Here is a 23267-nt window from a genome sequence, read left to right as displayed (position 1 = left end):
AAATGACGGAAAAAAGTACAATTGTCTGCAATATACTTGGTAACCACTAATGCAAAATTTGAGATTACCTACCACTCATTTTGGTCTCAGATTTCTACAACCACAGCTATCTTCATGAAGATGTAACTACAAGATATTGACACCATAAAGGTGTGGTAAAGCACTTAGAATGAATGCAAAAACATAGCTGCAGTTCAGAAATATACATCTCAAGAAATCACTGTTGATCCCACACAGGTCTAAGCCCTTTTTTTTTTTTCCCTTCTATTCTGTACTTCTCTTATTATTAGACTGTAATAGTACCCAGAATCAGTTATATTAGAATATCAAGACTTGGAAAAGGACAGTGTGCTAAGTATTGAGGTTTGTATGAAACTAATTTTTCAGGCTGGAGGTGCAGGCTGCCGTGTGTAGCAGGACCTGGAGGACTGCACCACGTGCGCACTACATGGAAGGACGAGACCACCACTGTTAGGGAGCTGCAGTGACTTCTGACCATTGTGGCTGCTGTGGGTTTGCCTCAGGCACTTAATTTGCTTCCTAACCCTAACCCACACGTATCTTCAATTTGTATATATGTACACACATATTTTATACACACACAAAACTGGAAGTGGGGAATGAACTGAAGCAGCACTGAGAAAGAAACAAGATGGCAAAAGGACGGAGACAAACCTAGAACATGAAAAATTTCAGCTTTTTAGGTTGTTTGCCAGCCTCCAATATTACTTCATGTTGATCAAGTTCTATCCTACATCAGAAGTTTCATGTCCTACTTTTACCTTATTATACGCTCAAGACTAATCAGTAACTGCTCAGCTATAATACGCACGGCTGAAAGTCACACCAAAGTACACTTGAAAGAGGTACATTCAGTAAGAATCTCCACATTAAGAAAAGCCTTCATTGACTGAAAACCAAAACAACATGCACCCATAGAACAATTTGACTTTTCAGAGGGGAAATCCCATACCACATCAGATTTCAGGTAAGAGGTAAGAACATACTTATTGATTCTATAAGCTTTGGAGTAAAAAAATCAAGTGTCTCAGCATAAGCTGGTGAGATGAATCTTGGGTTCCTTTCAATGTTTAGTAAGTTCCACCAGCTACCAATAGAGCTTAGTTCATTGTTCTCAAAAGTTCTTGTCTGGAGTGATGACTGTCCACAATGAAACATTTTAGAAATCTTTTCATTTTTACTTCTATTTCATCTGTGACTATTTCTGAAAAATAGGTCACCAAAAAGACAGGACAGAACTATGGGGTAAGAGGTAACGTTTTATCTGTGTGATTTCTTGTCCAAATGTACAAAATAGGTTATTTTGCCCAAATCATATACAGTATAAAGGTATGTTACCAAACTTACTGTGATATTATTACTGTTGTCTGCAGTGCTAAATGGATCAGTGCCAGCAGTTGCAAAAGGATCAGTGGAGGATTGTTTGAAAAAACAGTCAGCTGCAAAAGGATCTGAGCCTTTGAAGGGATCACCACCAAAAGGATCTAAAAAGTGAACACCTCATTAACATTTCTGCTAGATTCACCTAGCTTGCTATCTTAAAAAGTAATCATTACATTGATTTTTTCATACTGCAAGAAGGTGACACATTTAAGGCCAAGGATTTTAAAGTACAAACTTAATCTGTGAATAATTTGTATTCTCTGATTCAAAACATGAGATAAGCCAACATTTTCTGTACATTGTGAAAACTTTGGATGGTGCCAGTGGTTCGGTTCCAGAATCATCTGAGCATACAAGTTCTTTAGCCAAGCTCCCTAAAAATGAAGTATTTTGCAAAAACCTTATGTTTCTCCTACTCTTCTCTCCTTCACTTCTCAAACACAACTGATGTTTCTTATTTGGCACTTGGTGCTCACCGTTACTTTGCCATAGCCTTCCTACTGCCCATTTTGCTTCTCTGTCACCAGTAACTCCATTCAGGACCAAGGAAATAACGCAATGGCATTGCCCGTATGGCCAGTCTAAATCGAGACTTCCCACCTTTTTAGAGCTAAATAAATTTGGTAAATTATGAGTACTTTTACTGTACTTTTTAATTAAAGAGTACAGTCCTATGTCTACATACATAACAGGCAGCAAGAGTTTGGGGCCTTCTGTTCACCACTTTCACATACTTAAATCCAAACTAAGGGTACTTCCAACTTCGCAAGAGCGAAGTTCACTGGCAATGGGCTTCTCTAAAAAGCTTGTAAGGCTACTGCCATGTACGCATCTGTTTATCCTATGGTGACTTTTTGGGTCATTTGCACATTTTTGTGCTGAAATTGGTGATAGCTTTCCCCACATAGTCTTCTAGTAGGAATCATTTAGGAAAACAAACATATTAGAAGTTACAAAGCTACTTACCAATTTTGCCAAATGGGTCATCTTTGAAGGGATCACCTTTTTTTGAAAAAAAAAAACAAAAACAAAAACACAAAAACCACCAAAAAGTTACTTGTCATGAAACGTACTCAGTTGAAATCTTTTGGATACAAACTCATTTCTACAGCTAGAATTTAAACAACTCTCACTGAGAGGAACAGTTCCACTTATCTCAAAGAGATCACTTATCTTCTGTTGGCTATTGTCTGTAAATACCCACGTAATACAGTATTTACCACAAGCGTAATCCAGGCTAACCACTGAGAGAAGTGTAGTCCCAGTTTTGATTAATTCTCACAGGCACCATGGATGGTAGCTCCTAAGCGTTCGTTTCTCTACTGGATGCACAGTTCCCTCATCTACATCTGAAACACTTAGATATATTGGTTTTTAGCTGTAGGTATCTACCCCTGAACATACTGAGCCCAAAATGTTGGCTACTAAAAGACACACCTTTCTTCTCTGAAAGAAAGGCCTTGTCATCCACTGTGAGTAGGACCACTTCAACATAAACAAAAAAAAAATAAAATCAAGCAGTATCTACACAGAAACATTCAAGCTGTTTTAAATTAGTTTAATTCATTCATTAAAAGTATTAAATCTGCACAGACATTCTTTCAGAAGCCAACTGATCTGCAACAAATTTAGCTTATTTTCCTCTGAGGCGATATGAGCTAAATCAAATCAGACCATATTGATTCTGAAGGCATGTAAAAAAATCATATTAAAGCGGCTAAAAACATCTGCTTCAGCAGATCCAAATTAACTCCCCTTCTCCAAGTGGCTCCATGCAGACAGATCACTTCTTCCAACACGCAAGAAAAAAAGTAAAAGCAGAGCGACAGCACTCACAAGTGGCAAGTTCTTAAAATAAAGCATCGCACTTCCACAGGACGAACAGATGGTGCAGTTCCACATCACCTTTTTGGGAGTGCCAAACTCGCCCTAAGTAGGCCACAGCCATTCATCCTCGACCACCCACACCCTCCCCACGCCACAGCTCGCTGAACCCTCAGTTGATCCATTTGCGCATTGGTGCTGCAAATTAGATTAGCAACACCGCGTGTATCGTAACTATGCCTACACCTTTAAGATCAAACTGCAACCAGGGTGAGGGATAAGAGAAGTATTCAGGAAGAACTCCAAGAGGAAGGTGCAGTTTTCACAGCTAATTAGAAAGTCCAGATGAAGGAAGGAGAAACACCCTGGGACTCTCATTTCTATTTTGGTAATGCTACTGGCTCCATGCTCCTGTCACTCAAACATCTTCACATTTACTCTACAAAGACCAGTTCCAAGGTGAAGATTAGTCTGAGATGTGTTCATACAAGACCTGTTTCTGCAAATCTGCACTTACAAGAGAAGAGTTTACTTACTGCCAACAAAAGGGTCAGACTGGAAAAACTCTAAGCTGGCTTCAGAGGCTAGATCAGGCAATGGATGAGATTCAGCATCAAATGGATCTTCCTGGGCAATGCAAAAGAAGAAGAGAACAGGTATTAAATATTTAAGACACGCAGGATGGAAAACACTTATGTCGTCTTGCATTACCGTTCAGTAGTTTCTTAAAGCTGAAAAGAAGTGACAGCTAGAATTCTACATAATTCATCAATGGAGATCCAAAATATTTCTCAACAACAATCTGCCTGCTATACAGGATGAAATGTGTTCATGACATCACATTCTAAACAAAAACAGTAAGTCACAATTTTATTTCTCTGTTGCTCTATGACTGTGACAAAAACCTGAAGCAGTTTAAGCAGGATTTTTTTAAAATTTACTTTTTCCTCCCCTAAACCTGAACAAACTCACTTTTTTGGTAATAGCTGCAGTTGGGGTCTCTTTCTCTTCTTCCACAACAGAGGCTGTTGTTTCAGGACTATTCCTTACCTAATTAAGGATAAAATCAGTTCATCATAAATACGTAAACAGAAGACTACACAATATAATTTTAAGTATTAAATAGCTAAAAGAATATACTAAAGGATATTACAGAACATACTGAAGTGCTCTGTAAGCCTGTGATTTTTTAAAAAATAAATAAAACAATAAAAATCAAGAACTTACTGGGACGCAAGGAGGGACACTTTAAGCAAGATAGCTTTACATTTTCTGTGCTATTCCTTATTCCATCCTTGCTGCACACCTGGAGACACCTGCTCTCCTTTAATGTTAATTCTACTACTTGGGTGACAATATTTTACTTTGGAAACAAATACAGAAAAAAAAAATTGCCACTTTCCAGCCAAGTTAAAATTGCCTCCTTTTCTGCTTATCAACGTTCAGGCTGCAGAAAGATAGTCCCTCAGAGTAACACCTTGAAATGTCACTTGTGCAGATGTTTAAAAACATAATCGGTCTTGATACATTCTTAACTTATTCAGACTTCACAGCTGCATTGCAATACCATCAAGCAGGCAAAACACTACTCACTGGAGAGACACTGTTTGTTTGTTCTTCTTCTGCTATACTTTCCCTTTCAGCATTCTCATTAAGGTTAGCAGTCTCACTGCTGCTGTTGCTAAGACTAGAATGATCCGTGGTTCCATTAACAAGCGTACTACGCGGCTGAGAGTGCCAACTGAACTGGTTATTTTCCAATTCTTTCAGCTCAAGAAGTTTTGTCTGCACCTGTAAACAGAAATAAACACATAGGCATCAGTCTGGCAGCACACAGAAGCTAGTAGATGAACATCTCCTCTACAATCTATGTCTGAAATTCTTTCAAAAGTAAATACAAGAAAAACCACGCTCTTTCAATAAAAGGGTGAAGGAAGAGAGACGAGCACAGGTCTGATTTTGAAGAGATGCAATGTGGTCAAAGGACAGACCGAGAACCTTCTCCTGTCACGGAAGAAGACTGACTCGCTGGCAACACCAACATGTGTTGCTTTATCTCTGCTCAAACTCTTAAGATGAATTTGCAAAGCTTTCAAGGTTTATTTTTATTTAGTTTTGCTTAGCTTTTTTGGGGGTAGGGGGTGTTTTTTCTGTGGTTGGGTTTTAGGTTTTTGTTTTTTAATTATGTATTTGCGATTGCTTTAAACTCTAAATTAAAAACGCTGCTTTATCAGAATTCTCATCTTCCAAGAAGGAAAAATACAAATTCATTACCATTTCCCACATGACTTTTAAAGTCTACAAAATCCACAGTGTATCTTCCTAAGCAGACAGTTACATTCACATGTTACTACTTCAACACATGCTTACCGCAGTGCCTCACAGCAAATGTTTACATCCTATCTGTGCCAGTTATGAAGGAATTATCACATTTTGTAGATTATGCAAAGGATGAACGTAGTTCAGACCTTTAGGTGTCTAAAATCCCCCTGAATTCTGCAAGGTCAGTCACCTAACAGAATTTTCATTGCCTTGCAAATGTCACAAGTCCGGTAGCAGCACAGACACCACCAGCTGTCTTTCAAATACACTGACCTCAGACTGACCATTAGATGATCTTGCCTTAAACCACCAAAGCCCTTTTTGTTCATTATTTGTGAGCCAAGAGCGGTAAGATCAGAAGTACTGATAGAAAGTCTATTAAAAAGTTTGTAGCACAGTCAAGCACAACGACACATCAGCCTCAAATCTGTTCACTCGAAGCACCTCTTGACGCTGTATTAACATTGAAACAGCACAATGTTCTCTCCAGCTGTGATAAAATAATGGAAAACCCGTTTGTTTACCTCTCAGTTTCTAAAACTTGGAAGCCAAATATATAAATTATGAATATGTTATACAGCTCTTCAACAGAAGAAAGCGCTCTTGCATGAACACTACCCATGGAAGTCTTCGGAAAAAAAAGTTGGTAACAAGTTCAAGACATGAACCGTGTGAAATGACCAACTCAAAAGTCAACCATTCAAGGGTTCAAAGTTAATAGGAACGCTTTTAATTTTGTTTTTAAGTTGACAATGATGTGACTCTGGCTAATATACCAGACAGCTGGCAAGTCAGAGAAAGAGAAGAGTGATGAGGAAAGGGCGTGCAAGCTAACACACCACTGAAGTAATAATAAATCACTGATTACAGAGAGGAGCTAAAAGCGTTCTTTCAACGTAAGAGCAGACACTTCCAAGCACAGCGCTTAAAAGCCAGTGCAGCCATCTCTCTGCTTCTCAGTATCTAGTCTCAATCCAATTTATTCTTACATTCCCCTTACTTTCTCCCTTCAACAATGCACTAAGTAAATGTTTTTAGTAATTTTATACTGACTTCACATCAATTATAGTGAGAGCATGCCCCAGGCCATGTCTGAGGAAGAAAGCTTCAATAACTACTGGACATAGAGAACTGAAATATGCATTATCCATTTTTCATTCAGTACTTCAAGACAAATTATTTACAAAGTATAATAAGTGAGTCTCTTTTTATTAACAAAACTTGGAGCCAAATCATGAAGTATCCCGAGTGACTTGAGTCAGCCTCTAAGAATCCTAACAACTACTAGTACAGATTACACGTGTAAGCAACTAAAGGCATGAGCAAACAGTGAAGAAAAAAGAAAATGACGCCCTTCCCTTAAGAAAAATGACACGAAAGGTTGTCAGCTAAAAAAAATACTTTTTTGGGGGGAGGAGATGGGGAGTGGGTAATGTGTCTTTTCCACTGCCTTACTGAATTGATTTCCTGTTGTGAATCCTGCAGATGTTGCTGAAGAGGTCCCAGCTGTGCTCTTCCAGACTCTATGCAATGCTCAAGCTCTGCAGTTTCTTGCTGCAGGCGACTCAGCTCCTCTCGAGCTTTGGTCAGTTCATCTTCATACGCTGAAATCTTTGATTCCTGGCTTGTTATTTCAGCCTTTAGCGTGGCAATCTAAAGCAGGAAGAATATTTCAAAACCAAATAATAAAAAAACCCTCAAACCAAAAACTCCCACAAAACACAACCCTTCCAAATGTATCCAAATATTACTTATGACCAGAAGAAGTAAAAACCTCATAGCTATTGCAGAGATTATAGATCATACCTGAATTAAGGTTAACTCCCTATTGGTCCCCATAAGATCATAGTATTTGAGCTGTTTTGCTCAACACAGACCAACGCAGATATTTCTAATAGTGAAAATATCATTTAGACCTTAAAGAAATACTATATATTAGTATTACCATATACTACATATTAGAAAAAATCTACATAACCATAAAATAACTTTTTTTAACAACTAAGAAATCAGTTCCAGTAATTAGTGCTTCTAATTTCACTTACGTTGCACCATAATTTTGCATTAGTTTGCACTTAACCATACTTGTGTGCAAGTGTCTCTCAGTGCATTTGCTGACACACTGATACTAAATTAAGAGGTCACTGAGGTGAGTGACACATTTTCTATTCTCTGTTGGTCCCAAAAATCCTGACAGTTAGGCTGTGTATTCATTACAGTTTTTTCCTGCCCCTAAAAATGCTAATGCTGCAACTCAGAGTTCTTCATAATGAGGCATTTACTCTTTCAGGGGCCTTAGTCCCTAGACTTTACCAAGTGGGCTTCCTCTGCACACTTCTGCCTGATGTCATTGAGTTGCTCTTCCAATTTGGCCTTCTGCTCGTCGAGATCGTTAAGGATTTCCTGCGCTTCCTGTTTCTGAGCTTGCAGCTTTTGCAGATTACTGCTTTCCCGCTTTACTTCATCTTGTAGATCCTGTAAAAGAAGAGATTAGCTTTGCATTTGTTCCATCTCTCCTCCCAAACTCTGAATTCCAGTGTAAACTGCAGTAGTAACTCAGATTTCAGAGTAACAAATTATCTTTCAAAATCTAGCAATTATAATGCTAGCAGAGAAGCAAATATCCTCTAATTTTAAGTCATAAAAATCATCAGGTTATTTGTTTTTTCTTCTCTGAAGTAAAAATAATCTCTCTGAAATATTGAAGATCGTGCATCAACACAGAGATTAACTGTTTTACTGCCAGCGAGGTTAAAGGTCTTATTTTGAATTTGGAAGTTGTCTACATTGTCTCACTGTCTCTCTCCTGTTTTAGCAATACATTCTCCTGAGTACTTTAATAATAGAAACTCTTTATTCTGCTCCTTCTCCTTTTGAAAACCTATGGCCAAAGATAGGACCTTGTTTGAGCAATATGGTAAAGGACCAAACTAGTGCAATATTAACCCAAACACACTACTTTCTAGAGCATCCCTGCCTCCAATTTTGTAAAAATCAGCCAAACTCATATCTTCCATATAACAGTACTAGTAAGCAATGCACATTCCACACACAACATGGCACATTTTAGTTTACAAAAATGCACTATGTATGCTTCTGGTGTCCCAAGTATATTGAGTAGCATCATCTGACAATTAGTTCATTTCTGAGCAACAGGAATAGTTATGCTTCAACGTAGTGCAGAGAAAACATCAAAAAATTAGTCAAGAGAAGACTTTAAGAAGAAACAAGAAGTGTCAGAGTCAAGAGGAAGAGATAATACAGGAAGATCAAAAAGGATTAATACAGAAGGAGAAGTACTAGATGAAAAGAGAAGATTGCAGCCTTTCTGAGAAAATATGGTGATTGAAGATTCATGAACAACAGTGGAAAGTGAATAGAGATAAAAGAAATCTAACGAGGATAAGAAAACAAGATGACATGAATTTCTGATTAGATCATATAATCGTGTGCTGCTCTTAGCGAAGATCCTGTTGTCCTCTTTTAGAGGTATTTTATTGGGGATTTTTTTGAGTGAGGTAGACAGTGTATCCAAGTGTGCTAGCACCTCCAGATATTCAGGACAAAAAAGCCAGACAGAAATAGAAAAGCATATGGTGCAGCAGCCAGTGAACAGGAACCTCAAGACAACTGGAAGACTACCTAAAGAAAGATCACAGATGCTTTTATGAAATAAAAAACCAGAAACCACAACGAAACAAACACAGTCCCCTCTCCCCCCCAAAAAAAAATCCACAAAAGACAAACCACCAAAAACACACACAAAACCCCCAATATCTGAAGTTCAGTAACAGGCGTACGACTGATGTAGTTACACCAGGTGAATTACGGGTTACTTGTAATCTATGCAAGACAAACCAGTGAACTCACAAAAAGCTCCTAGAGCAGCTACTGACATGGATAATCAGTGTTCATTTTTAACATGGCTTTGAAAAGGAAGCATCAGCTGACACTCAGCACAAGGACTCGGGCGGGGAGGGGGGTGAAAGGAACAGCTTGATTGGATGTCAGTCTCCTTTCTGTGAAAGCAAGCAAGAATTCACATACACACAAGCTAAATATAGATCACCTCCACTCTTTCTGCTGTTCCTTGAAGCCCACTGTCTGTCCCAGGCACAGCAGTAGAGAAGCACTGAAGAGACCTGACTAAGCCTGATGGCTCCCAGAGAAAAAAGAAAAAAAATCCAACCAAAACCAAACATGTCCAATATAATCACTCCAAAATTAAAAGCTGGAGCAGATCCAGTACACAGACCTGGGGCTAATACTCAAAGATACACCTTCAAGAAGTAAAAGAGGCTCCAAATTAATCTTCAGTTTCAAAGAACATCATCAGCAGAGAAGCAGCATCTTAAATGTTCAAGCGCTGGATGAGATTTCATATGAAAACCATTAATATATTTGAAGTGGTACAAACTAGCATTTTTATGGTAACAGTAATCCTTGTATTAGTTTTACAATCATTATAATTCTCCACGCTAATGTAGCGTAGGGCAAGGAGAGCCTAGAGGTCTGTATTTCCACAGAGATATAGCAGATTTCATAGTCTGCCAGTCTGGACTTCACTCAACAGTCACGTGCTAAGAACTGTTAAGCCTGAAAGAGCACTGTTGAATGGCTATGGTGTGCTGCAACAAAGAATAGAGAAAATCCAATGCTGAGTGAGATACTCGGCCGTAAACCTGCTTTAAAAATAAAACTCATGCCAACAAGGAGATGAAAAGGCTAGAAGAAAAGGCCACAAACATTCTGGACTAATAAGAAGATGAGAGAGGAAGGGGACAGCCAGGTAAAGGCATTTTCAGATGCCACTTGGTATGTGGTCAAAACCTAATTTTTAGTTACATATTAATCCTGTAAAACAAAGTACAGCCAAGAGGAATAATTCATATCCAAGTTTATTACTCCTATACTTCAAGAAAAATGCTAATCCAGCCACAGAGTAACTTACGGAAATGGCGTCTTAGAAATTTCTTGATCTTTGTTATTCAGTCCATAACTTTTTAAGAAAAAACACCCCTTAGTCTTTGCTGCTAAAGAGCTGATATTTTAATAAGCACATTAAAACTCATCTGTATGTTATGTCTTCCTTCCAACTCTTTTTCTGCCTTTGCTTTTTAGGACTGATCTACACAGTATATAGATTATTTTATAAAAGAAAAAGCTGTCATTCTTTCATTCCTCCCATACAAATCAGTTTGACTCATGACAGACCATGGCTATATTTAAGATTAAATTTTGTGTCCAGGGAAGTAATTCTGGTATCAGAAACCCCAGAGTGTGATGCCGAGAAACTAACTTGATCTGAGGTGGCAGATTAGAATGCACTGTTTTTGCAACCACCTTTAGAAATGTCACCATCAGAATAAAAGCAGAAGAAAAAAATACTGATATTCTCAGTCTGTTACCACTATTCTCTGAAGTTCTACAAAGCATCCTGAAACATGCAGGTCCTCCAATGCCTTAAAGCAGGAAAAGGTCCTAAGATAAAGGGCCACCAGCTTAAACAAATGGTGCAGCCATCTCCTATTTGATCCTGATGGTTTCTCACTTTTCTGACAAGCCAGTAATAGCCCGTTCTGTCTCTGTCGACTGACAGGACTCTATAATGCCGTATTTAAACAAGAGACATTTTAAGCAAACCTGTGTGATCACTAAGAGGTTAAAGACCTGAGACAGTTGCTTCCAACATCACTGCTCTAGATAAAATGACTTAATTGATTGTGTGATGCTGCTGCCTATCAAACACTAACCATATGCCGATGAACCATATGCCGATGACACTAGAACTGCCACATTAAAGGCAAGGTTTTTATTTAGCTTTCTGTACCTTTTGTACAAAGGCACCAGAGAATTCAGCCTTCGCACAAACACACAGATTCCAGAACACACAAACAAAAATCATCCTGTGTGTAAACTCAGGAATAACCATAAGAATTTCTGAGAAGGTGAAAAGGGGATCTGCAGAGCGGGGAGGGGAATGACCGCTGCATGCATGGACAGAATCACAGGCATGGGCAACTTCTGTATGTGTTCCTGCAGCTGCTCAATCTGGCTGCCATCGTGACTAACAGGCCAGCATCTGATTATCTTCTGAAAGGTCAGACTATTAATTATCATGCAGGCTTTAAGGATATTAAATAACCAAGCACAAAATTCACCACAGTTGTAACATGCTGCCTCTTTTTTTCTGCTCCACACAAAGTAAAATGCAGAAATCTTGCTTTATTTGCTCTTAATCAAATAATTTAAAATAATAAGAATGCCTAAAATAAATGCAGAAAAAAATGTAAGCAATCAGATATCATACTGAAAGGTCTTTTTTTTTTATTAAAGCAGCAACTCCCAGTTGCTTTTGCAGCTTAAAATTAAATTTAAATAATTCAGAGGTTGGCTAGAATGTTAGTATGCTAAATACTGATGCTGACTGTAAAATTTTAATCCCTGCAAAGCACGTGTAAAATATTTTCCAATATTCTCAAAATTCAATGTCATCCTTTTAAATAAAGATCTAACGTGTTATTTTTAAAATTCACTTATGTGAGGCAAAATTAACTTGAGGCAACATTCCTCCCAAGATGGTAATTACTGCGACTCTTAAGAAACAACCCTAGATGCATACCCTTTAAATTCAGTCACTTAAGTTTATTAATTTGCAGTGTTACAGTGTCTTCTCTAGTTTTAATTACACATTAGATAGCCTTGCTAAGAAACAAACAAAACCCCCCAAGGCAAAACAAAGAAATCTGCTCTTTTGTAATATTTTTCCATTTAAAACTCCATGCAGGCTATACATCCTAGGAGGTCACCCACTTATATAAATACACACACCTACACCAACCCATATTCATATAGGAAATACACTTCAGAGCACATTTTTTTTTGTAGCCATAATTTTTTCTTTTTACAGAATAAGTGATGTGATCTAAAGACTCAAGTCACATTGCCATTAAAGCACCACATGGTGCAGTATCAGGTGTTCAAACAATAATTTTGTGTCTTATTTACCTGGACCTCACTTGTCCTCTGCTTGATGGTATCTTCTTTCTCCTTCAGGTCTTGCTCTACATTATTCTTTTCCCTAGAAGACCAGCAAACAATGCAAGAATACTTAAGAACATCAGCTACAGCAGGTACAGTTATCCAGCCCCCTAAGCCTGTATCTCTCTTTAAATACATAGTGAAACATTAAAAGATGTAAGGGATTTCTGCTTTTCAAATTATTTACAAGACAGAAGCCCACATAAGTGTTCTGCATAAAAAGCCCCCGTCTTTTCACCCAACTGCACTTCAGTGATAAGAATGGCTCAAAAATGGAAGGGGGCGGGAGGGAGAAATCAATGAAATACTGTCTCCGGTGATCTCACTGTTGCTATGGAGCACTTGTCTAATGAAAACTGCTGGGAAAAGTGGGAGGGATTGCATCAGATTCCATCTATTAACCCCTGCAAATACAGTAATTCCTATGCTAACAGCAGCTAGAAAACATTTCCAGCAGGCCAATCTAGCTGATTAATGTACTTTGCCTCTCAGGTTTTACATATATCTGTGGGTAAGGTCAGACAGAAGAAGAAAGGTTAGCTTGCTGTACTCACTATCTGCTCAGGGATTCCATACCTAGTTATTTGCTGTGTCATATCAAGTCTGTCTCTACAGAGGGTTATTCAAATTTAAAAGTGACTACCAGTGACAGGGAAATTCTTGACAGTCAGATATAACAATAACTTTAAAAAAGGTGAAAAAGAACAATATACAACTAAAAAGTGTTACTGCTTTAAAGAAAAATAATGAGTGTTTATCTCTAGATATCTGGAATGTTTTCTCCTTTCAGATGCAGATGAACATTAAGCTTCACAGTTTTAATACTATCTTCTGTATACAGATATTTACTTTCACAGAGATTTGTAATAAAATAGCACACACATTATAAGTTAGAATTTTAAAAATGTAAACCTAACATTTCTATATTAAATACCATAGTGAAAAGCTATCAAATTATATTACCAGTACATACTGAAAGTAAGGTAACTTCATATTTTAATAGCAGCAGATTGGCAATCAACCTAAAACTTTTAATCTTATTGTTTCCTCTTATCTAACACAGAAGAAAGCGTTACTGTGTCCAAAGTAAAGTAGGTCTACTCCAAATTCTCTTTACTCAAGCTAAGGAATTCTTCCTTACCGCTAAACCACATACAATGGAAAACAAAGAACAAAAAAAAATCCCACCAGATGTCACAGATCTTAAAACAACACTTGCTCTGAAAAATAGTTACTAGAGATTACGTTTTGCTATCATTTATCTCAGTATTTGAGTAAAGGGCGTCGTGCTGACTGTGCCCAAAGGGAAGGTTTAAATGTAATGAAAACGAAAGATGTGGAAAGAGGCACTTTGAAGAACAAGGCCAGTTACTTTGTTAAGCATAAAATTCCTCACTCTCCGTTCCAGAGAAAAAAGTATAATGAAAATGTTAAGCACGTTGTTACTATTTCCATCAAAGTTATAGCACACTCCTCTAGCTCAATAACCTAGTCTTTGTAGCACAGTTGTACTTGGATGTTGAAACAAGTTGATTTTGCCTTCCATAACTTCACACTAACAAAGGAACTCAACCTCAGGAAAGCACTTCCACAGATCTAAATACAAGTCAGGCTGAAAAATCCCTTCAAGCCCTCGGACAGGCATCAAGCAGAGCAAACACCCAGGCATATAATTCCTGACTGAAGATAAGAGAATCATTGACGAGGTAAACAAACACTTGTTATTCTTCCTGCTCGGGTACGAAAACTGAGCAGGAGATAGAAATGCAAGCAGGTACGTGTGCTTTAAGGTACAGCCTTTCCACGCTGCTGTCACTGATATGCCCAGGAGACTGTCAGAGAAGAAGACAATTTCCTTCAGATTTCAACAGATGCCAGGTACGTGGACTATGCTAAAGCAAGCAACAAGACAATACCCACCCACAGGCGACTCACACTGGCCAAATCACAACACAAACAATGAATTGGAAAAAATCAAGTGAAAGAAGTACTGTCAGGCAGAACAAGAAAAGCTTAGGCAGCAGTCTCAGGCAAAAGAAAACAAGCTGAGTGGATACAGTCTACACAGAACACATCCCCTCCTCCCTCCCAGTAATGCGTCTTTGTTTCAGAAAAAAGACAACAGACCTACTTAATTCACTAATTCTTCTGAATGCCTCCATTTCTTTTACAAACTATCTGGTATGCCCCTGTAGGAATGCTCAGCAACTGAAAGAACCAAAAACAAGCAAAAAAAATTGATTTACTGGATAGGAGAGATTTCCTGGATCATAATGTCCTTTACCATATCAGCACTTGAAAAAAAAAAACAACCCAACAAAAAACCCACAACCAGAAAAACAATGCAAAAAGAATTGTGATCTTGCCAATACAGGACACTTGTACCAATTCAAGTCAATTTATGAAAGCAATACAACTTCCCTGTGTATTTTAATAGCAGTCTTTAATAGTAGTCAGGTCACAAGAACCTCCTATCAAAGGATCTAAAAGCATTTAAAAAAACCCAACAAATGAATAGATAGTTTCTCCAATGCAGATATCTCATGATTTACAATCTTAGTAAACCTACAGATTTTATATTAATTTGGAAATAAAGTAATTTATAAACAGGAGCCTGCATGTCGCAAATATTTGTTATTGCTGACAACTGCAGAGTCCCCACGTCAGCAGAGGCTTTTAAGCCAAACACAAACCAAGCCTGGCCAGGTTTCTCCACGGCCAACACTTAGAGGCACTTAGTTACAAAAGCAAAAAATCAAGAGCTCTTTTCCATAACAAGTGACAGGTGACACTCAGAGAGCTGGCAGCATTATCTACACTCACAGCTGCCCAACATTTCTTGTTTTCATGCATTTATAATTTTGGGAATTCCTAATGTAGTAGTACTTCAGTTTGGCAATTGCCTTGTCTTTTCTCCCCTTTGTTTCCCCCAACCTTTTCAGCTGCAACAGCTCAGTTACTTCCAACTCAAAGGTTAGAAGAAATAATCTAGCCTACATTAAAATTCTTACCATTGCTTTGCTAAGAAGCTGTAGATCTCTGAACTCTGAAACAAAGCCTTGATGCAAGTGTATGGCAGGGAGAGGGTGCCCTGTTTTTCTGGGGATGTTTTGCGTTTCCTTACTTTTGAGAGACTAATCAGCTTTATGGTCCTTGTAACCTGATTTATATTCAGGACAATATTACTGCTGCTTTCCAACATATGTGAAGGATGGCACCTCTGGTGAGATATACTAAATTAAGCTTAACTACTTAACACACTTAGAGAGGAATGCAGCATTAGCAAAGCTTGAAGAAATTCCACTGATTTGTGGCCCATAGGTAGCTTTGAATGCACGAAAGCAAAGCAGGGCTTGTTGGGAAACAGAAAAGGTTTCATAGCTCAAAAAAAGAATATTAAGAACATCTGGTCTAGCTTCCCACAACGCTGATCAAAAAAGCTTCAAATAGCTTTCCAAAAATAGAGAGCAACTAAACCAGAATTTACAGGCAGCAATGCTGACAGGATCAGAATGATACAGATCCTATGACATCCCTAGACAATCATGCCCCCTATCAGAGGGGAATCATGCTCGCTAATAAGTGCTCTACATTTTATTCTTCATCTGATCCTCAACTTCCACCTTCCTGACCATTGTTTTTATTGAATTAGGTGAAAAAGCTATTGTCTACCAGAAATCTCCCACACACATCACCTCTGTATTCTTCGCTCAGTCTCTCAAAAAGCCGTGTCTTCCACACATTGTCATCCTTATTTCCTCTGCTGCCTCTTTGTTTTATTTTGTTTTATTTTTAAGCGCCCTTCAGAAATAGGTTCAATTTCTATTACTGGGTCTCAAATACACAGCTCTCAGGGATATTTCTCAACAGAATCAGGGACTAGAATTATTACATATTTAGTTCAACAGCTGAACAATATATTTTGTTTAATAATGAACAGAAATAAGTTTAAATTACATTTTAAATGACTACCAAGACTGAAAGCATACTTCCCAGTTAGAACAGAAATGTGGATTTGCTAAAGATGAAATAGCTTCCTACAAAGATTAATCCACAAAGATTAATCTGTTGCCTAACACTGCCGTCTGTGCTTCGGGAAGGTACGGAAAAGGAACACTGACTCTGCCACCAGCATAACTCTTACATAGCAGTTAAAGGATTTTCAAGTAATCAAAGAATTAATTTTCTTGGAAAAAATAAAAATGAAAAAGTTTTACTTGAGCCATGACTCTATGACATTAAAAGTTTGCTAGTTGCTCTCACTACTACACTTCAGTTTGTCAAAACAGGCTTAAGCCTCTGGCTGTTCATCCAGTTCTGTTCTGAACCTCTAAATTACACCAAAGTAAATAAATAAGTACATACTAATAGTTGCCCCAACATATTTTCAACAATCTAACAGCATTCAAATATGTCTTAAATAATTGTCTGAGTATATTTACCACTGAAGAAAGGGAAGCAATGACTTTCCAAATGCCATGGTTCCTTACCTCACAGTAAGACAAGAAAACAAGACATTAACAGACTGGCTTGCATGTTAGGCTGCAAGTCCACCTACTGAAAACCAATCTCATCTAAAAATGAGTGAACAATTTATTTCCTTCTAAGATACTAACAGCAAATATACATGGGTTGTAAATCATATTTCAGGTTAATAAATGTGAGAGTCCAAAAAAGCAACTGATACAACCTAACTGAGAAAGACAGAGCAGGGAGAAGAGAGGAGGCAATGGGAGTAATAAGAGGGAGAACAAGCAACTGAAGAGACGTATTTACGTATTTAGGAAACAGACTGCGCTTGAAACACTGAAACATTTGAAACACTGCCAAATTAATTCATTCCTGGAAGTGACATGAATAAAACAGGCAGATTTCATTATGACAAAGAACCTCACTTATAAAATAGTAGAATTAGCTGTTCTTAATAGAATTTTCAGCAGATTTATGATAGTATATATATTAAAAAAAATCACTGAAGAAAACTATCTGCTATGTCTTGAGAATATGACAGAGACTTTTCAATGAACTCGATTTTCTTAGTCACTTGAAGCCATCTTCTTAATAACCTTAGAAATAATTAATGGAACCCAAGGGTCTGCAAACCTCAAATGAAAAAAAAAAATTCTCAGTGCAATAGTTTATTTTATTAAACAGAAGAGAAGCATGTCCATTTCTACCACCATCAAAACCCTTGCACGAATCAAAGAATCATATAGAATGCTTGGGGTTGGAAGTGACCTCTGGGGATCATCAAGTCCAACTCCCCTGCCAGAGCACGATCACCCAGAGCAGGTCACACAGGAACATGTCCAGGTGGGTTGTGAAAGTCTCCAGGGAAGGAGACTCCACACCCTCTCTGGGCAACCTGTGCCAGGGCTCCATCACCCTCACAGTAAAGAAGTTTCTCCTCATGTTGAGGTGGAACTTCCTATGCTCTAGCTTATACCCATTATTCCTTTTCCTATTACTGGGCGCAACTAAAAAGAGACTGCACCCTTCCTCTTGACATCCACTTCTGATATTTATATACATTAATAAGATCCCCTCTCAGCCTTCTCTTTTCAAGACTAAACAGCCCCAGTTCTCTCAGTGTCTCTTCGCAGGAAGTTCCTTAATCATCCTCGTAGCTCTCCATTGGACTCTCTCCAGTAGGTCCCTGTCTCTGAATTGGGGAGCCCAAAATCGGATGGAGTATTCTAGGTGTGGTCTCACCAGGGCAGAATAGAGGGGGAAGAGAACCTCCCTAGACCTGCTGGACACACTTTTCTTCATGCACCCCAGGATCCCATTAGCCCTCTTGGCCACAAGGGCACAGTGCTGTCCCATGGACAACTCACTGTGCACTAGGACTCCCAGGTCTTTCTCCACAGGGCTGCTTTTTGCAGGACATCCCCTAATCTGTACTGGTGCTTGGTGTTATTCCTCCCCACATACAAACTGTCATCTTCCCACTCTCTACCCTACATACTTTTTGATCTTTCCCAACTCACTTCCTCACTGCCACTAGAAAAAAGCCCTTAGAGTTGTCTCTAAAAATAAAAGACAACTAATACCAATTTACATCACGGTTCCAGCATCCCAAAGATCTGCTCCGTTCTCATCTGCCAATAAAGATGAAGAAGATAGGATATTTCCATCTCAGGATGCTAAAATGTGCAGCTCTCTGAAACACACCCAGAAGGCACAATGGACAGACCTCTCACAGTCTCACTGTTAGTAAACACACTCACTTGAGCAAAAAAGTAGTAGAAGTGTTAAACATTTTTACAGTCATGCTAACCATTTACTTTAGCAAAGCAGACTATTACCACCTGGTTTTCTCTTACGCACTGAATTCTTTTTTTAAAAAAAAAACAGTAAGTAGCACAACTGTAAGACAACTATGACTATTCCTCCTTTACCTACCTTTGCAGGTCTACTATTTCATTGTTTAATGTATCAAGTTCTTTAATTGCAGAAAAATCTGCTACTGAATTCAGTCCTTGAGTACTCTGAAAAATAAAAAAATAAATACTGTTAGTTTATCACTTATGCTGTCCAACAACTATATTCCCTTTGCTTTTTGCGACAGCATGAGCTATGCTCTTTTAACAACTGTTGGCTGCATTGTATTTCAAATCTTCAAATGTTGATAACCCCAAGTCCAGATGTTATATTAACGGAACACAACATACATCCAATGCATCTAGTAATTCAGAGTTTGTCTCCTGTAAATTCTTGAGGACATCTTCCATAAAAGCACAGGAGCATCTGATCATACAAAAAAAAAAAAAATCTAGTTCTAAAATGAGATTTCTTACAGTTAGTAGTTAGCTGGCTTCCTAGCATTCATTTAAGGGTGGTTTGCTTTGTTTACTACCTTCATATTCATATTTCTTCACCATGGTGATCCTCCTGTTACAGAGTATAGACACTTATTTGCAATACTTTAAGTGATATGAAGCTAGTTTCACATGAACATCCAAGAGTACTGCATGAAACTTTGATAATGTGCAGTCATAGGTAAGTTATACCCATGAGTTTCCATTTACTTAATGTAAGACAATGACTGTAATCTAAATTATTTGTTCCAAAAAAGTACACATAAATGACTTGAGAGCAAAATCAGTAAATGCTGTAATTGTTCTACTGTGCCTTATCATGACACAAACATGCTGAGGAGGCCACAGTCACTGTAACTACCTTCTATAAATACATTGGTTCCTTTAAGTCTTGAATAAGATCATCCAGGACAAACACACAAGTTCAGAGGAAAAGTATAAACATATAATTTAAAAAGGCAAGCGATACGCTCAAAATAGCACAAAAGTCTTCGAGTGCTGAGGTTTCTCTAAAGATAAATCAAGGCGCTATTAATAATACATTGGTTCCTTTAAGTCTTGAATAAGATCATCCAGGACAAACACACAAGTTCAGAGGAAAAGTATAAACATATAATTTAAAAAGGCAAGCGATACGCTCAAAATAGCACAAAAGTCTGAGGTTTCTCTAAAGATAAATCAAGGAGCTATTAATTATGTGTTTATTCAAGCTTATACAATGAATAAAATAACAAGAGAAGACCTAAACAGTAAATCTGAGCACATTGTGACAGAGAATATTATTCAGCAGCACCATAGGTTACTCACGCATATTTTACTAGAACAAGTGGTATGAACTGAGAATAAAAAAAAACAACATACAGCTGCTCTTGAACTGGTTAGTGTACAGCTTCTCAAACTGGCAAAACAGCCAGGAAGTTCAACCATGTTCTAAAGAAATTACATGGGAGTTTTGCTGAGTTGCTCATAGTGTTCCAAGGAGAAATTTTTTTACTTCTCCTAGGAAGGGGACAGAAGGAAACCAGGGAGCTATTAGCTACAAGAACAAATTCTTTCCAAGCTTCCTTCTCTCATAAGTTAAATTCTGCAAACTAACATCAGCATCAAACTTGAACAAAACATAGTTAAATGTTATTTTCAGTAATTCAGGAGAACTGGTGGGGGGGAACACATAAAAGCCAACATTTTTAGCTTCAATATACAAGTTAACAAAAGTTAGAATTATTTGCTGCCCACTGCAACAGGCATGCACACAACACTTAGTAACGACAGTAAATTCCCATCAAAACTCCCCAACAGGACCTTGCATGTAAGTTTAAATTTTATGGCTGGTAGTGCACGTGCAATTTGGTGACTACAAACAGCTCCAGGCAAACAAACACAGCAACAAGTACTAGACTGCTGCTCTATGCCAGTCATGGGATCTGCATTCAGACCTCAACACTGAAATAAAAGTTACACTGCCATAGCAATTAAATTCTGTAAGGAACCAAACATTAGGTAACAGCAATATACATACCTGTGCCTTCTGAACACCCGTTAAGAAGGATCACAAGTTAATTTTTCCTCCTCTAAAAACATAACGGATTACCATTACACTTGCTGGCATTTCTGCTACTACCTTTACATTGCTCTATTAAGATGATGAAGCCTAATTTGCTTTTTATGATATAAGTGACGCCACTTCCGGAAAACCAGCAAAAATCTATTTCTGCCTGCTGCTCTTACCCTTTGGGTTCAATTCTTGTGTAATAATCTTGGACGTCTTGATTCTTTTGTATCAGCAAGACAACATCCCTTTTGAAAAAGCTCCATGTAAGTAAGATGAAGCTTCAGCTCAATCTAGTAAAATAAGTTCCTGGTAAGGATTTAGAGAGCTAACTAAAAGCTAGCTTATCTTCTTTCACCATATTCTTATTATTTATGTTAGTAACACAAAAAAACCCACATCACACCGATGTCTTTGAGAGTTCTATAGAAACAATTTACACACACAGAACAGCAGTAACAAATACTGACCTCATCTAATGTGTTCTAATCACTAAGTTTTCTGCAACATAATCAGTAACCCATGGGTACTAGGTCTAATAACTGTCAACTGTCATACTGGGCTACTACTCTGTCCCCCCTTCCCCAGGAATTTCAACAAGATAAGACACAGCATTTTCTCTTTTAAGCTTAAGCAGTGCATATTACCAAGAGGTAACAGCCACAGAGGTCTCAGTTCAAGGAAGAACCTCGGAGTTCTTCCAGATGAACAACACCAGAAATTAGCAATAATTTGCGATCGCAACATACTGTGACACTTCAGAAGCACTGTGCTATTTCAATGATTATGTAAGAGTCTTAGAAAGATGTTCATTATTAAATCGACAGACAGTAAATATTAGAAAAGCAAAGATTCTCTAACCTTGAGAAAGCAGAGTTAACAAACTGACAGAATAATAAGGATGAAAAGCAGAGTGGTGCAGAATGGAAAAAACAGTCCAAACTAGAAAAGAGACATAGAAAGGAAAGCAAACATACAAAAAAGATTAGTAGAGTTGCAAATAAAGCAATTACTTTTTAAAAACAGAATGTAAAAAGAAATTAGATACCAGTTACAGAAACTCAAAAGTAGTGCCAAATTTTGAGTTTCATTTTTCCAAGTGCGAATTTTTCATTCTGTTCAGGAAAGCTGTAGAATTCAGTCAATGTTTTGCACAACCAAGAAAAGGTAACTCACATCAGACTTGAAGATGTGTAAAACAAGAAAGAATTTGTGATGACCTCTATCATTGCGGTAAATACAACTTGAACTGCTGGGGGTACAGCCTACTACTGGATTAAGATAGATGGTGATCAACAGACTATGAAGACATTTAAACTATCTGTGAAGCATAAATGGAGGACCATTTGCTTTTAACAAAAAGCTTAAATATAAAATCCTAAACTTTCTTTAGTTCACATTGGATCCAGACTTCTTAAAAGAGCTGTGTGTAAAAGAGGTAACTGTGACTACATTAAGAGAAAAACATTGAACTTGAGAATGTTATTCAGATGAAAAATAAAATTTCTTTAGATAACCAGTAGAAGGATTATTCTCTAAAAACAGAAAATAATGCTTTCTCAACATAAGATCTCTCTGCTTGGTTGGCTGGTGCAATAAATGATAGCTTCATTTCAAAACATGCATGGAACAATTTTTTGTCGATTCTCTTCACCTAAGACTTGTTTTCTTCATGGTATTATGATAAATTTAAGGTATTGTCAGTACTTGAGGTGCTTCTTGTGCAGCCTTTGAAATTAACACTCTTTAAGATATATATCAAAATGCCAAGTCCATCCTTACCTTCTGTAAAGTGACACCTCTGTCTGAAGGTGGAATCATTTCTGGAGTCAGAGCCTGAGGTGGATCAATGCCTTTTGTTAACTTCTGATTAATTAAATAGAAAGCCAAAGCAAACTGTTCCTTTGAAAGCTTTCCACAGTCCTTTGTGTCACAGAGAGCCCTGCACAGAAACACACATGAAATAAATCAAATCCTTGTTTCTGCAAGCATGGCCCTATTCATTGTACTTGTTGCCACATTTAAAAACATGAAAATTGCTAGTACATTAACTCATAAAAAAATATAATATAGAAGTAAAGGCATGGTAATAAATAGGGAACGTGACTCAACCATACACAGCCACTTTGTCTTTGCATGCTGAAATCCCCAGCTCTGTTACAGGAAGTTCTGAACTGGTGAAAGGCAGAATCAAGGCTCTAAGCCACTAACATCACCTGAGCATCTGTAACTGAAGTTCCTTCTAAATTAAAGAACTTTTCATATCTAGCACATTTATCTAAATTTTCCCCCAAATTAGAGATGTG

At 37.8% G+C, this 23267-nt stretch overlaps 1 protein-coding gene across 1 annotated transcript in view; it reads right to left on the bottom strand.

Moving 5' to 3' along the window:
* The window catches only part of EPS15 (epidermal growth factor receptor pathway substrate 15), a 42286-nt gene that overhangs the window by 6988 nt on the left and 12031 nt on the right, over window positions 1–23267 (bottom strand). The window contains exons 10-19 of the mRNA XM_009867972.1: window positions 22744–22903; window positions 18997–19082; window positions 12559–12631; window positions 7864–8025; window positions 7006–7203; window positions 4822–5019; window positions 4201–4278; window positions 3765–3855; window positions 2371–2406; window positions 1369–1505 (exon numbers count right to left, since the gene is read on the bottom strand). Coding sequence (XP_009866274.1) covers window positions 1369–1505; window positions 2371–2406; window positions 3765–3855; window positions 4201–4278; window positions 4822–5019; window positions 7006–7203; window positions 7864–8025; window positions 12559–12631; window positions 18997–19082; window positions 22744–22903 — 1219 coding nt within the window. The remainder of the gene's footprint in view (window positions 1–1368; window positions 1506–2370; window positions 2407–3764; window positions 3856–4200; window positions 4279–4821; window positions 5020–7005; window positions 7204–7863; window positions 8026–12558; window positions 12632–18996; window positions 19083–22743; window positions 22904–23267) is intronic.

Source organism: Apaloderma vittatum, unplaced genomic scaffold (genome assembly GCF_000703405.1).
Source record: "Apaloderma vittatum isolate BGI_N311 unplaced genomic scaffold, ASM70340v1 scaffold21274, whole genome shotgun sequence".
Classification (NCBI taxonomy): domain Eukaryota; kingdom Metazoa; phylum Chordata; class Aves; order Trogoniformes; family Trogonidae; genus Apaloderma; species Apaloderma vittatum.
This window is presented reverse-complemented; position numbering and strand designations above follow the sequence as displayed.